Here is a 12,928-nt window from a genome sequence, read left to right as displayed (position 1 = left end):
TAGAATTCATCCAAACCTTTCAGTAGAGTAGTATTAAAATTGAGTGTAAATAAAGAAAAAATTAAAATTAATATCAGCTGCTCTGCAGCTGCTGCCTTGTTTAATGAAACTAAATACCGTATTGTTGATTGTCTGTGTTATTCTAAAACTTCACCAGGCATCAGTCATGTATTTTACTTGTAACCCCCAATGACATGTTTTAGCTATCAGGTAGGCACAGACACCGACCCAGCCAGTGTGTGCTTGTGGGCCCCATTTTGTTTTCGCTCAGGCTAGTTGTACTAAAGGGGCTTTGGATCCCAATGGAGCTTTTGTAAAGGACAACACATGTTTTCTAAATGCAACCCATGCCAGCAAAGCAAGTTGGGTGCCTTAAGTAAGATATAGCTTGGTCTCAAATAGTTATTATAACAAAAATTATTTGATGGTTTTACACATATAGTGCTTATATGGATCAAAATGTTTTCCTAAAGTTGTTTTGGTTCACCCCGCTTAACATGAGGTTACCACACAACACACGAGGGTTAGAAATAACTTTATCTCTTAATCTAAAATAATGCAACTCTTGCTTCATGCAGACTTTTAGCAGGTACAAAATGGTGCCATCTAATGAAAGTGTTTTGTAATGAACGTGCTAATTTGTAGAACCACGGGAAAACAATCAATGACTTAAAGGTCATTTTTTATATATTACTTATAGTTTACTTATAGTTTACTCCACTAAATATTACCTATAAGATCACTTTGTTCTATTTTGGTTTAATCTGGGACGCTACTCATATCCCAGATTCAGTCCATGTTCAAACTTATATGTGTCCCATACATAAATGTAGGCTGGGTGTGAATGCAGTAAAGAGAAATAGCCTATACATAAATGTTTTTTTTCAAGGTTTATTTTCTTTTTTTCAAGGTTAATTGAAATTAAAGGGAGGGGAGAGTATTGTGCATTTTCCTGGCACATTGTTCAATTTTATAGCACGATCAAATAACTATGTCATCTTCAGTTATTATAACAATGCTGTATATCAAACATAGCTTATAAGAAATTTGACTTTGCAATTTAACGCCTTGAAATTGGGCCTCTGTCTCTTTAAGAATCCGTTCTTTCAGACACTCATCACAACAATGCTTCTCATTGTGTAATTTGTTGGACTGGAGTGTTGGACTGAAAAGTAGTTTGTATGATGAGCTCAGCAGACGTGCAGTTCCACTAGGTGTTTGCTATTGCTGCTGCTAATCTGAAGGATTTGAGTGGGGAAGCTGCAACTCCAAGGTGGAGCTGTGGGTAAATAGGCGGTCCGTTGTAAGATCAAGTGTGTAGGTGCCACCAAATGGTTGCCACTGGAAATGCAACACTCCAGGATGTTTTTGATGAGGGAATAACATTATATAAAACTCAAAGAGTCAATTTTGCATAATACCTCTTGTTTAAGTGAAAGCCAGAAAAATGTAATGCAAGTTACTGATATCACAAAGCACCCATGTTGATATACACAGAGGTTTGTGATTCTGGGAGTAAAGGAGCCGAACAGGCTTACAAAGATTTAGTTCATTGCATGTAAATCCAGTCACTAAAATCAAACACAAGTTGCATTTTTAGTCATTTGTACATGTTTAATATACAGGGGATTACACAACAGTACAGAATAAACAAAATTGATAATGTCTTGATATCTGGGTTTTGGTGTGACTTGCATGGGTAAAGTTATGACCAGGTTAACTGGGCTGCTGGGACATTTATGTGGAGCAAATTTCACCAAAATGAGTCTAATCTCTGATGCTTTCAGGGAACCGTTAGATGAAAACATTATCGCTATTTGCACTGAAGAGTCAGTAATGTGCAGAAACATCCAAGCTGTCTCCAGCTGTTTGATGCTGGGTGTTTGTATGTCAGGATTTGCTTCTCTCCATTTACGCTAAGGTCACAATGTTCTGTTCACAGCACTGAAAGCCTCTGCACCGTATTGAGCGCTGCACTAAAAGAGCAGGCACTGTTTGAATTAGCATCTTCCAGCGAGAGGCAGACACAGTTCATTTAAGGTAAACTGCACCACATCCACCTGCTGGGCTGTTTGGAAAGGCTCCTCAGTTTAGACTAAATTTAATACAGTACATAGGAGCTGGAATCTTTCTAACAAATCAGAGAAAATATTTTCCTCAAGCAGGGGCATAATTCAGCAGTAAATGTAAATCTATCTCATTATCCACTTATTGGATTAATGGTTCAAAGTTGAAGGTTAAAGCTTTTACTGAGCTGCTGCAAATACTAATTTGCTCACTACCATTTCATAATAATAATAATAATAATAAAAAAGATTAAGCACTTCAGAGAGAACCTTATTTAACGCTTAAGCAAATGTTTGCAGTTCTCAAGAGAAAACAAGTGGCCCCCTATGCCATACACATATGGACTGATAGACATGTAGGAAGCTGAGATAAAGAACTCAATTTCAACCCAAATAGGACAGTCACTTGGGCTAAAAGTCCACTGAAGGATTAGGTAGAGAGTCCAGTCTACCTGAAACAATCCCATGGCTGCTACCACAGCCACCGTACTTCGATAGAAACCGTGACTCTTCCCAGGGTGGTGATCGGGGGATATGATATCATTGGCCGGTGTCACGGTATTTGTTCGGCCCAGGAGCACTACAATGGTCAAGCAGCTGGTAACCGTGACAATAATCAAGGGCAGCAGGTGGCACAGCAGCATGATGAGGTATTTGTACACACAGTTGAGGATGGGACAGTAATTCTCACCACACTGAAAGAAATCCGTAGGGCAGCCTTCTCTGTTTTCCGTCACGTTTTCCACGGATCCTCGAAAAGCAATGGCAAACATCGGGAGACTGAGGAGGGCGGAGAGCGTCACGCAAACTCCACTCATCGTCCACGCAGATGCGATGCTGTCCAGGCAAATCGGGAGGCTGCCCCTGTGGTCGACGTCTCTCAGCTTCTGGTAGCGGAAGATGCAGATGACGACGGTGAAGAGGATGCTGGCTATTTCACCAAAGGTAGTCATGAACTTAAGCAACCGACACCACCAGGCACCGGTAGTGGTGAAAACAGTGTCAAGTATGATAACATGATAGACGTTTATGCTGACAATTTCCTCTAGGTTGAATGAAGCGAGTCCCAGTAGAAAGAGCTCAAAGGATTTTATGTGGGACACCCGGGTCTGGAAGATGAAAAGGATGAGGAAGATGTTACCCACAAGTCCTACGCATGAAACAAACAGTCTCAGGCCCAGGAGGTCGACAGAAAGGTGAGACATTGCTCAAAGTGTGCCGGATCCAACAAAATCTATCTTTTTGTCTGTGCTCTTCTCAAAGAAACGAGGCGATGAACTATCTTTCCTGCAAGAAGCAAAGTCATGAAATTAATTTCGTCACAACCTTGTTATCCAGTTCTCAAAGAGGGCAGGAATCTAGGTTGGTGATTGGCTGTGTTGATTATGAAGGCAGGGAAACAAGAGGCAGTTGGAAACACCAGAAGGCTGGGAGTAATTAAAGTCTTACCTCTGAGCTTTTCAACACTTCATCTAGAGACCAATGTCTGACTTTAGAGAGCAACATGTTTTTTCAACTAACTAGTCTTTAAAAAAAAAACTTGTTTATAGCACTTGACATTTTCTGCTACCTTGACATTTCTCGTAAAAGTGACATAATACTTTACATGACAAAACATCCCCTATATATATATATATATATATATATATATATATATATATATATATATATATATATTACACTTTTAACCTATCAAAAATTGAACATGTATTCTGTATTGCCCTGTGATACAGATGCCGCCTGTTCTGGTTGTATCCCACCTCCCACCCATGGACCATTTGGGATAGAAACTAGCCCCTCCACCAGTCTGCCTGGATAAAGCAGGTTTTAGAAATGGATGGATTCAGCTTAGTAGAAGCAGGTAATTCTTCCTAAATTTGTGGACCTTTTCAAATTGAAAGAACCTGTTCATTTTAAGTAGAAACATGAAACATTCTATGCTTCCTATAGGAATACAACACACACTTCCACTACGATATAATAGCTTGAACAGACAATAAGTTGTCCTGTGAGCTTGTAAGTTTTACTGAATAAAAGAGAATGGCAGTTTTACCGCACGTTCCCTTGTGTGTGCTGTTGTGAACAAACGGAGGAAGCACTTTAATGGGACAGGGGCTTCTGGACCCTTGGTGTTGGCGCAGGACCAGGTCATGTTCCAGCTTGTCTCTTTTTGCGTTTGGTACTGTCTTGTTAGTCTTCGTTTTCTTTAACCAAGCCCTGCATCCTGATTCAGCTTGATTGTGAATCCCAGAGAGCGCCTGTAACTAAGGAAAAGCTCCACACTGGCAGCAAGTTGGTAATCTGTGTGTGTTGCACAATGAGCCTGGACAGTGGAGGAAGTTGTAATCATTTTACCACAGATTTAAACAATGGACTGTTATAAAAACTTGATACTACAATGATAAACTAAAGTATCTGTTACTTTGTATCATGCTTTAGTGTCTTTTTTCCCCCCCTACCAAACATTTGATGGATTGTATTGACGGAAATGCCAACAGCCACCAGGTTGCTGCACAAATTGTTTCTAGGGCTGCAATCAAAAATTCATTTTGGGTGTTAATGTAAAAATTGAAACGCAGAGAAAATGTTCAGAGTTTTGTGCATTTAGGCAAAAAGATTCAAAATCCAGATAGCCTATTTGGCAAAGCTGAATCAACAAAATAGCATCCTAAAAATTGATAATTCCTTGACACTATTCAATATTTTTCATTTTCTCCGACTTAAACATTTACTGACAAATGGGAAATATGTACTTCCTTTTACATTGCTAATCTGAAGCAGAAGTTACACATGACATTTTCTAAGTATCTGTTGAAATATTTAATTTGGTCTGAAACTGCTATGCTGCCACGTACACTTTAATAAAAATGTTAATCTGGAAAGCCATTATTAAATACATAGTTTGCTATTCAGCCACTGTAGAAGAAGTCACTGACTGATGGAAGGAGTACATTTTTAATGACTGACTAATGAAAATAAAAGATGGCTCTGACTCTTATGATTATTTCTTACCTTTGTGGAGGCTAGTAAATAGCTTACTGTTGATGTTATTTAGGATTGTGACACAGCATTACAGAAAGGACACAAATCAAATATATGATTTATTTTAATTTCACCAAGACAAATTCTCATAAGCCGCCATATTTATAGATCATATTCTACAATAGCATACATAAATAAAAGCTTGAAGAAAACCCTCCATTATTTCCTCTTACCTAAATTCCAAGCGACAAACACCAAGATTACTAGACTATCCTCCAGTTATAGGCTGAATTGATTCTGAATCGTCTTCTTTAGGAAGCAGCATCTCCAGATGAGGGAGCTCCTCGCTTTCTCCTAGTGAGTCCAGTCGTCTTATGAAGGATGCTCACTTTGGCTGCTTGGATCTCAGTTGCAAATTCAAAAGACAAATCGCAGATTGATTTTTGAAGTCTGTATCTTTCTTTAAACAACTGATAAATACAAATGTAAAAAAAAAACAAAAAAAACTGCAGTGCGGTTTCCTACAGTTGCACTCATTCAAATATAGGCCTGTGTAGTTTTCTTGCTTTGTGTCTTGACAAACAATGTAAAACTCACTTTGCTACACGAATAAGTCATAGTGAAAATTGTAGTGAGGAGCTGTCTGTTAGCGCCGCTGATGGTCTCGGTAAACCAGAAGCTCACATGGTGTGCTGGTGTTCATTCGTTAACGAGTTCCTAAAATGCTTGGGAAATCTATTGTTATCGATGGCACTGGTTTACAGCAAAAATGCACTGAGGTTGGGATTGATGTATCTCCCAGATCCAAGCTCTGTCTTGTGAGAAAATCGTGTAATCATCCAGGTTATTTAGTGTTGACCTTTTGTGATGTCAAGTCATGGAGGATACCAGTCATTTCTAAAACCTCACATCTGGTCTCTATGACTGGAACGAAAAACGTTTTAATATTGCTATGTTTTCTAGTTCCCCTCTTTGAATTGAAATATTGGAACAAAAATAACTTTTTATTTATATATTTATATGCACCTGTTTGTATATGGATCTGATGCACTGATCTACCCTGAATAGGCTCACCGGGGGACCCCCACGCTTGTAGGTTTTCGGGGTCTAAGCTGATGTAAAGTTGGCTTTCATTTCTGTTTGAGACACGCTGATGCCGCTGAGCTTCTTCATACCAAATAATAATAATAATAAAAAACAATAAACAAAACATTTCCAATTATTGACACGGCGCATCCTTCCCAGAAACTAAAGAAGGAAACCTATAGGGTCCGATGATAGACTCACCCACCCGCCTGCGATGCCCCTTTAAAAACACACACCATGTTGCCATCACATGCTTCAGCTCGAGAGAAAAAAAAAAAAAAAAAAAAAAAGTAGGATGTTGATGTTCTGGTTGTTGCAATATGAAACTCGCTTGTCACTTATATTTTTAAAAGAAGCGCGTGAAGACCTTTTCTGTGGATTTCTGGGCCTCGCGCGGCAGGAAGCGGGACTCAGCCCACCCAGCCTGCCTGCCTGCCAGCCGCGTTGCACCGCCGCCGCTGCTGCCGCTGCTAGTTGTTGTTCAGTAGCTGGTGCGCAAACTGAAAGCTGCGTGTTAATGCTAAGTGGCGGATATGAAGCGACGTGTGCCGACCTTCTTCGAAACGGGAACTCTTTAAAGGTTTTTTTTTTTTTTTTTTTTTTTTTGTCGGGAGAGTGGACGGGATAACGCGTGAGGTGGTGGTGGTGGGGAAACACCAGCAGAGCTCGGCTCTGGAGGGGAAGAGAGAAAGAGACAGAGGGGAGGAAAAAAAAAGGAGTGTTGCCTTCTCTTCTCTTCTCTTCTCTTCTCTTCTCTTCTCTTCTCTTCTCTCTTACGGGAACTCAGTTGCTGGCTCTTTTCAGCTGAGGCTGTCTCTCGAGTGGAGCTGCGAAACATCGCTGATATCTGAGCTAATTCCCTTTACCGGAGCTGCGTGGACAAAACCAGTCGGATGAGGGTTACCTTTATGCATAAATAAGGTGTTTATTTATTTATTTATTTTTTCCTGAAGCCTGCGAAAACAAGGAGAGGTAGTGGAGCCACATAAACCCACGTTCGGGTAAGTAGCGACTGCTCCACATTACCTTCCCTCTTTGGCTGGGCTGCTTTATTTATTTGTTTGCTTTATTCGCCAGGATAAGGGTTGCGCGGCCAGTCTTGTGTATTTTCCTAAACAGTGATCGCAAGGGCAGATAATATCCAGGATGATGGAGCAGATTCCCAGGGAGCAGAATTGTTGCACAATCGGGAGTTGAAGGCGTTTGTTATCAATCTACCCCCTTCCGCCCCCACCTACCCTCTGCTGCCACTTCCAGCACCAGCACAAGTGAAAGCAATAATAGTACCGCTGGATCCCCGGGGGGGGGGAGGGAGTCCAACAAGGTCAACTACTGGGACCCCAGCTTCTCTGACTGATTGTTTGGATCACCTGAAAGGATGCATGGCGTGTTTCCAGTTTTAATGTGTGTCTCTGCTTGTTGTTTGGTGGGTGGGGTGTGTGGGCTGGTGGTGGGAAAGTATTGACGTGGATAGGCGGTGCACGTTCACGTGGGATTGAAACTTTATGGTGCATATACTGTAGAGTGGTTTGTATAGAAGTATTGGAACTTTTTCACATTTTGCCCCTCTCCAACCGCATACCTCAGCGTGTTTTATTGAGGTTTTTATATGGTAGACCAACATAAAAATGGTGAAGTGGAAGGAAAATGATTCATTCGTTTCCTTCACAAATGAAATTGGACAAAAAAAATGATTTGTGTGTCAGAGACTCAGAGTGGTGGGGAGAAAAGAAGTGTTTGCTCCCTTTCAGAGTTCTTTTTGCTTTTGGGCTTCTGTCGCTCTTAAGCGCTTAAATATAAACACGAAACAGTTATCAAATGTTGTAATAATGATGTAATTAAGAGACAAACTAAAAGTAATTCAGAGGCAGACATGCCGGTGTGGATCAGGTCATTGTCCTGTAATGATCTGGAGATGAAACTTGTGGTTCCATCAATAACTTTTTCTCGAATTGTGAGTAACGGCTGGAGACTTGAGTTACAACATCCCACCAATGTTTTGATGGAAAACGAGACCTTGCACGGGAATCTCTGGAATACACATATTTGAAAACATTACGGCTCATTTGGTTAATAACAAAAACAACCCAAACCTGTTCCGAGGTAAATCAACCACATTCATCGAGACCCAAAAACTATCAATAAGTGTTCAGCTCAATTTGGAGTTGACAGAAATGAAAATTAAAACACAAAACATATACCTTACGTTAATTATTGTCTTTCTTGAAAACTGCATTATGGAAAACAAATACACTCTGTATCTTAGGGTGGAATTTGAAGCGACGCTAATGTTTTCGCATCGGCTCTTTGTTGGTGGCATTTTCAGAGTGGGGTGTGCTCACCTGGTGTGACTCGCGTGGATCCTTTAACGAGCTATTGTGAATCCACTGAACAAAAACCGGAGTAGCTGGATGCTGATTTAGCTCTCTTTGCTCAGGTGAATGAAGAGGCTTCATAAATGCCAGAGCAATTAGCCCACATTTTTAGTTTGTCTGTTCTGCCAGTGAGCTTATATAAACGGGTTGTGCTGTTACGAGAGATGACAGATAAAACCTCCGGGGGCCTCGGCTGATTCTCGGCACCGAGCGCAGAAAGTGATGTGTGGAGTTATTCCTTTTGATCACTTCGTTTTCTTTCCGGACTAAAACCGAGATGTGACCCAAGAGCTCTTTATGAGATCAGTCAAATCTCAACAGCGCAAGACTACGTCTGCTGGTGTTCCCACTCTTTAGTCCTGCAAGAAAAATGCTTTGTCTGGTTTTTGTTGGCTGTTCCCTTTTGTGCAGTGACCACAGCAAATCGTCTGCCTCTCTCTCACTCCATCTCTGTCCTCCGTCGAGCACAACCAGCTTCTTTTTAATAAAGCGAATTTAAAAATAGCATAAAAAGGAGTACAAATAAAACATATGAAACAGAAAAATCTGTAGATAGAGGGGAGTATGCACATTTTCACTCCATGAACCTGCCAGGTCTTTGAAAGCTCGCATGTGAGGGTCACACTGGCTTGATTTGCGATTGATTATATGGCTATAAATCAGAGTGGGGTTCGTCTTTGCAGGTATTTGACCCCATTGTTTTGTTGCAGAGGGTAAGGAATGGAACTGAGGGGCAGAACTTGCAAAAACTTAGCAAAGGCCCAAGAATCGAGCCCTGCGGGATCCCTTGAATGGCTTAATACGGTCACATTAATATTCTATCCTTAATCATTACATCCACAAACTTTCTCTGCAGCTACATTTTCAACCTGCTTTGTTAATTATGTCTGGCTTTCTCAGACATAATTAGGGAAAACAGAGTTGAAGTCCAAGGTACGGTTTGGTCTCTAACTGGGATAACAGCCAATGTGACTTTGAAAAACTCCAGTCAACTTTCAGTTTGTAAGCAGAACTGTGTGACTGAATAAAAGGTTTAGTCTCGGTAAAGAAAGCTGGCAAGTGAATTATGGGAGAGAAAAGTAGAGAGAGAAAAAACATAGTTTAGGCTGATTGTGGACTTTTTAATTCAATTTTTTTGACTGATGTTGGGACATTTGAACATTTAACTACTGTGGGATGCCAAGACATATTTTGAGAAACAAAATGATTTTTGTGGAGCTGTTTAGGTCAGAGACGTACAGAGCTTATAATCAACAGGCTTTGAAATTTCTTTTTGAACTGATTGTTGCTTAAGCTGTTCAGCTGCTCAGGATTACATATAGAAAATTGTGATGTGGGGGATAATGTATTTGATATGACGGCAATCTGCTTATTGCATAAATGCAATTTAACGTGATGTCAAATTACTCTCCTAATTTCCAAATAGTTTAAATTGTAGATGATTAGGCGAGATTTTGACTGTTTCGTTATTTTTATTTTAAAGTACAAACTAATACCAGAAGCATTTATACTCCTTTTTTATACACTGGAACATTGTGTAAGCTGTCTAAAGCTAACAGACTTTTTTTTTTTAAACAGAAAAATGTTGGCAAAATGTACTAAAGGAATAAAATTTTATGGTTACTGTCAATGAAATTTGACATTTCTGAGGAATTGTGGCAGTTTCAGCTATAATAGTGGCTAGACAAAGGTGCTTGAGGTGGATTTTGTGGTCCGTTAAGACAAGGGTTTGACTTGTAAAGGAAATTTGCTCTTTTTTCTTTTCTTTGTTGGGGGGCAGAACATTTTCTACGTTAAAATTATGCATAATTAATCTTTTGTTGCCCTATAGCTGTTTTTAAATTAAGACCTTAGAGAGGTTTAATAGAAAAGGATTATTTCTTTTGGTGGGGCTAACGAGAGAACCTTGGCATCATCCTTATTTTGCGATGTTGATCGTTTGTTAAACCATGAAGAGGTGATATCTACCACTTTATTTATGAATTTTGCGTCATACTTATTTCCTCCCTCTCTTTTGAGAGGATATAATATGACGTGGACCTCTTCTGACTTCTAGTAACTGCAATTTTTCCAGTTCAATCTTCGCAATCAATCAGATTTGATGGAGAGCATCTGTGAAATGCACCTTTCAGGTTTTGTCACTTTTCTTCTATTTTGGATTTTGGTTTGACTGGGCCGTTGCTTTCATTTGTTTCTTGTTCTATTGAACACTAGCAGGTTATTATCCAGGGGTAACTTATGTTTAGTCCACAGTCGGGCCTTAAGCACCAGTGTCCCACATTTTACATGTCACCCTGGGTCAAAACACCTTAATCAAGTGACCGGTAAACCCTGGTTTAGCTCCATCAATCTTCCCATCCACTTTGACCAGCTTCCTTCTCTTCACAGCTTCTTATATCTACATCAAGAGCATCTTTCACCATGGTGATGCTGTATTTTGGGTGATGTGTAGCGTTAGTTTCCACTAGACCAGGAACATTTTTGGTCTCATCTGACCAGATCACCTTCTTGGACCTCATATGGCTTTCTTTCTCAAATTGTTCTAAAACTCTTGCATAAATTCCAGATTGCTGAAGTGCGTGAATATTCGTCAAAGCGCTACATTGTGTTGGTATGCCAAAACAAACAAAAAAAAAATCCAGTGAAATACAATGTCTGTTATTAAAATTGTCCTCCCTCCCTACTCCTTGTCGGACTCACTTGTACCAGTTGTAAATTTAATTTATCTGAATTGTTTTGCTTCTCAAATCAGATTCCACAATGTAATTTGATAAACAAAGAAAATTAGCCAAAATGTAAAAAAATGTGTTTGGAAAAACTATGTACAGTCTAACTACTTTCATTGGGGTTTCAAATGAAAAGCAGCAGTTAGTTAATAATTAAATGCTCCGTCATCAGGAGTGAGGATTTTGATAAACGCACGAGTTTTGTTAGGTTACTGATCAGGTATGCCACGCAATGCCAGGATGGATAGATTTAAGTTTCCTGATGTCACCTGCAAAGCCGTCTGTGTGACAGTTGAACTTTGGTCATGCAGCTGCATAGTTATTTCAAGCATAAGAGCATTTACCTAATTGAAATCCTGGAGTGGGACAGTAAATGAGCTGTGCACAAACAAGAGTGGGTCCAAAACTCCTCCACAACAAATTGGAAAAGTTATCTTAAATATGTGGTTTTCTGGACAGAAATCCATTTACTTAAGCCATTGCTGCTATAGGTGGCTAGCATGGCTTTTCTTTTTGGCTTTGTTTTTGTTTAATAAATAATGACAGGGCAGCCTTTGCTTTGTGTGAGTTGTCCTGATATTAAAACCCTGGAATCTGAAGAGTTTCAGCTCTTTTTAGTATGACTTGTAAGTTCTTTTTTTTTTTTTTTTTGCCAAATGTAGTTTTCAGAGCCGATATGAAACAGGTTTACGTTGCACTGATCTTGGCAGGCCAACACTGTGTCACACATCTTTGTTGTAGTTGAACATTAATCTTTCAGAGGTATTGCTTGCTGGCTTTTTCTTCACCACATAGTGAATCTTTACCAAATTTTCACTTTGAGCCAACAGACCGCACCCCATTTTACTGAGCTGTCATAAGTGTTGTAAAATTTAATGTGGAAGTCCTCTAATGACTCACGCCTAGGACCTGCCATTTAATAGCTGTACTGGACTAATGAGTGAGCCATAAAGACAATCTGCCAACACACAAATTCAAAGTTCAAATAAAATACAAAATAGTGTAATTAGAGTCGATTCTGACTTATTATGTTAAAGGTATTTAACATGGGTTTATTTTTCATTTCATTTCCCCCAGCTTGTTGTATAGCTTTATAAACCTCAACGATAGTTTGGATTTGGCAGCTGTCCACATTTTTATCCATACAAGGTGGTTGAGAGATGTGGAGTACATATGGTGCAAAGGTCCCGAGTCATCCTTCATGTTGTTTCTATTTTGCTTTGAGATGGACTTTTTTTGTAAAGGGGTCTTTAAAGAGACCAAGTCATTTGTCATTTTGTCTACCGTATTATGCGGCTTATAGTAAGCGCACCTCACTATAAGCCGCACCTACAAAGTAAAAAACCCCCAAAAAACTGGAAATGTACATATATAAGCTGCTGGTATCTCCGCCGCTCTCGGTTTTCCATAAGGACGCAGGCTGGGTCCTTAATAAATCTGCTATTAAGGTCGCAGCCCTCTGTCTCAAACACCGAACCATGGATTCGTTCACGCCGAGCTTACGTGCAGCGGCTCTATTTTCCTCCTGAACTGCCAGATCGATAGACCTAAACTTAAAAACTGCATCATATGAACTTCTTCGTGTGGTTTCCATGGTATGAGTTTGAAAAGATTTCTCCGTCGTGCCTGCTGCTAGCATGTGCTTGTTCTAAGTGAAAATTAGTGCTTTCTTCTTTGGTTTCCAATTTTGACT

At 39.8% G+C, this 12,928-nt stretch overlaps 1 protein-coding gene across 1 annotated transcript; it reads right to left on the bottom strand.

Moving 5' to 3' along the window:
• Positions 1–2,341: 2,341 nt before the first annotated feature.
• LOC102227275 (gonadotropin-releasing hormone receptor-like) lies at positions 2,342–3,271 on the bottom strand. Its single transcript, XM_005805640.1, has one exon. The coding sequence runs from the start codon at positions 3,269–3,271 to the stop codon at positions 2,342–2,344; it is 930 nt and encodes a 309-aa protein (XP_005805697.1).
• Positions 3,272–12,928: the final 9,657 nt, after the last annotated feature.

The sequence above is a fragment of the Xiphophorus maculatus genome, chromosome 15 (genome assembly GCF_002775205.1).
Source record: "Xiphophorus maculatus strain JP 163 A chromosome 15, X_maculatus-5.0-male, whole genome shotgun sequence".
Lineage (NCBI taxonomy): Eukaryota > Metazoa > Chordata > Actinopteri > Cyprinodontiformes > Poeciliidae > Xiphophorus > Xiphophorus maculatus.
Note: the sequence above shows the minus strand (reverse complement) of the source record. Positions and strands in the feature narration are given on the sequence as shown.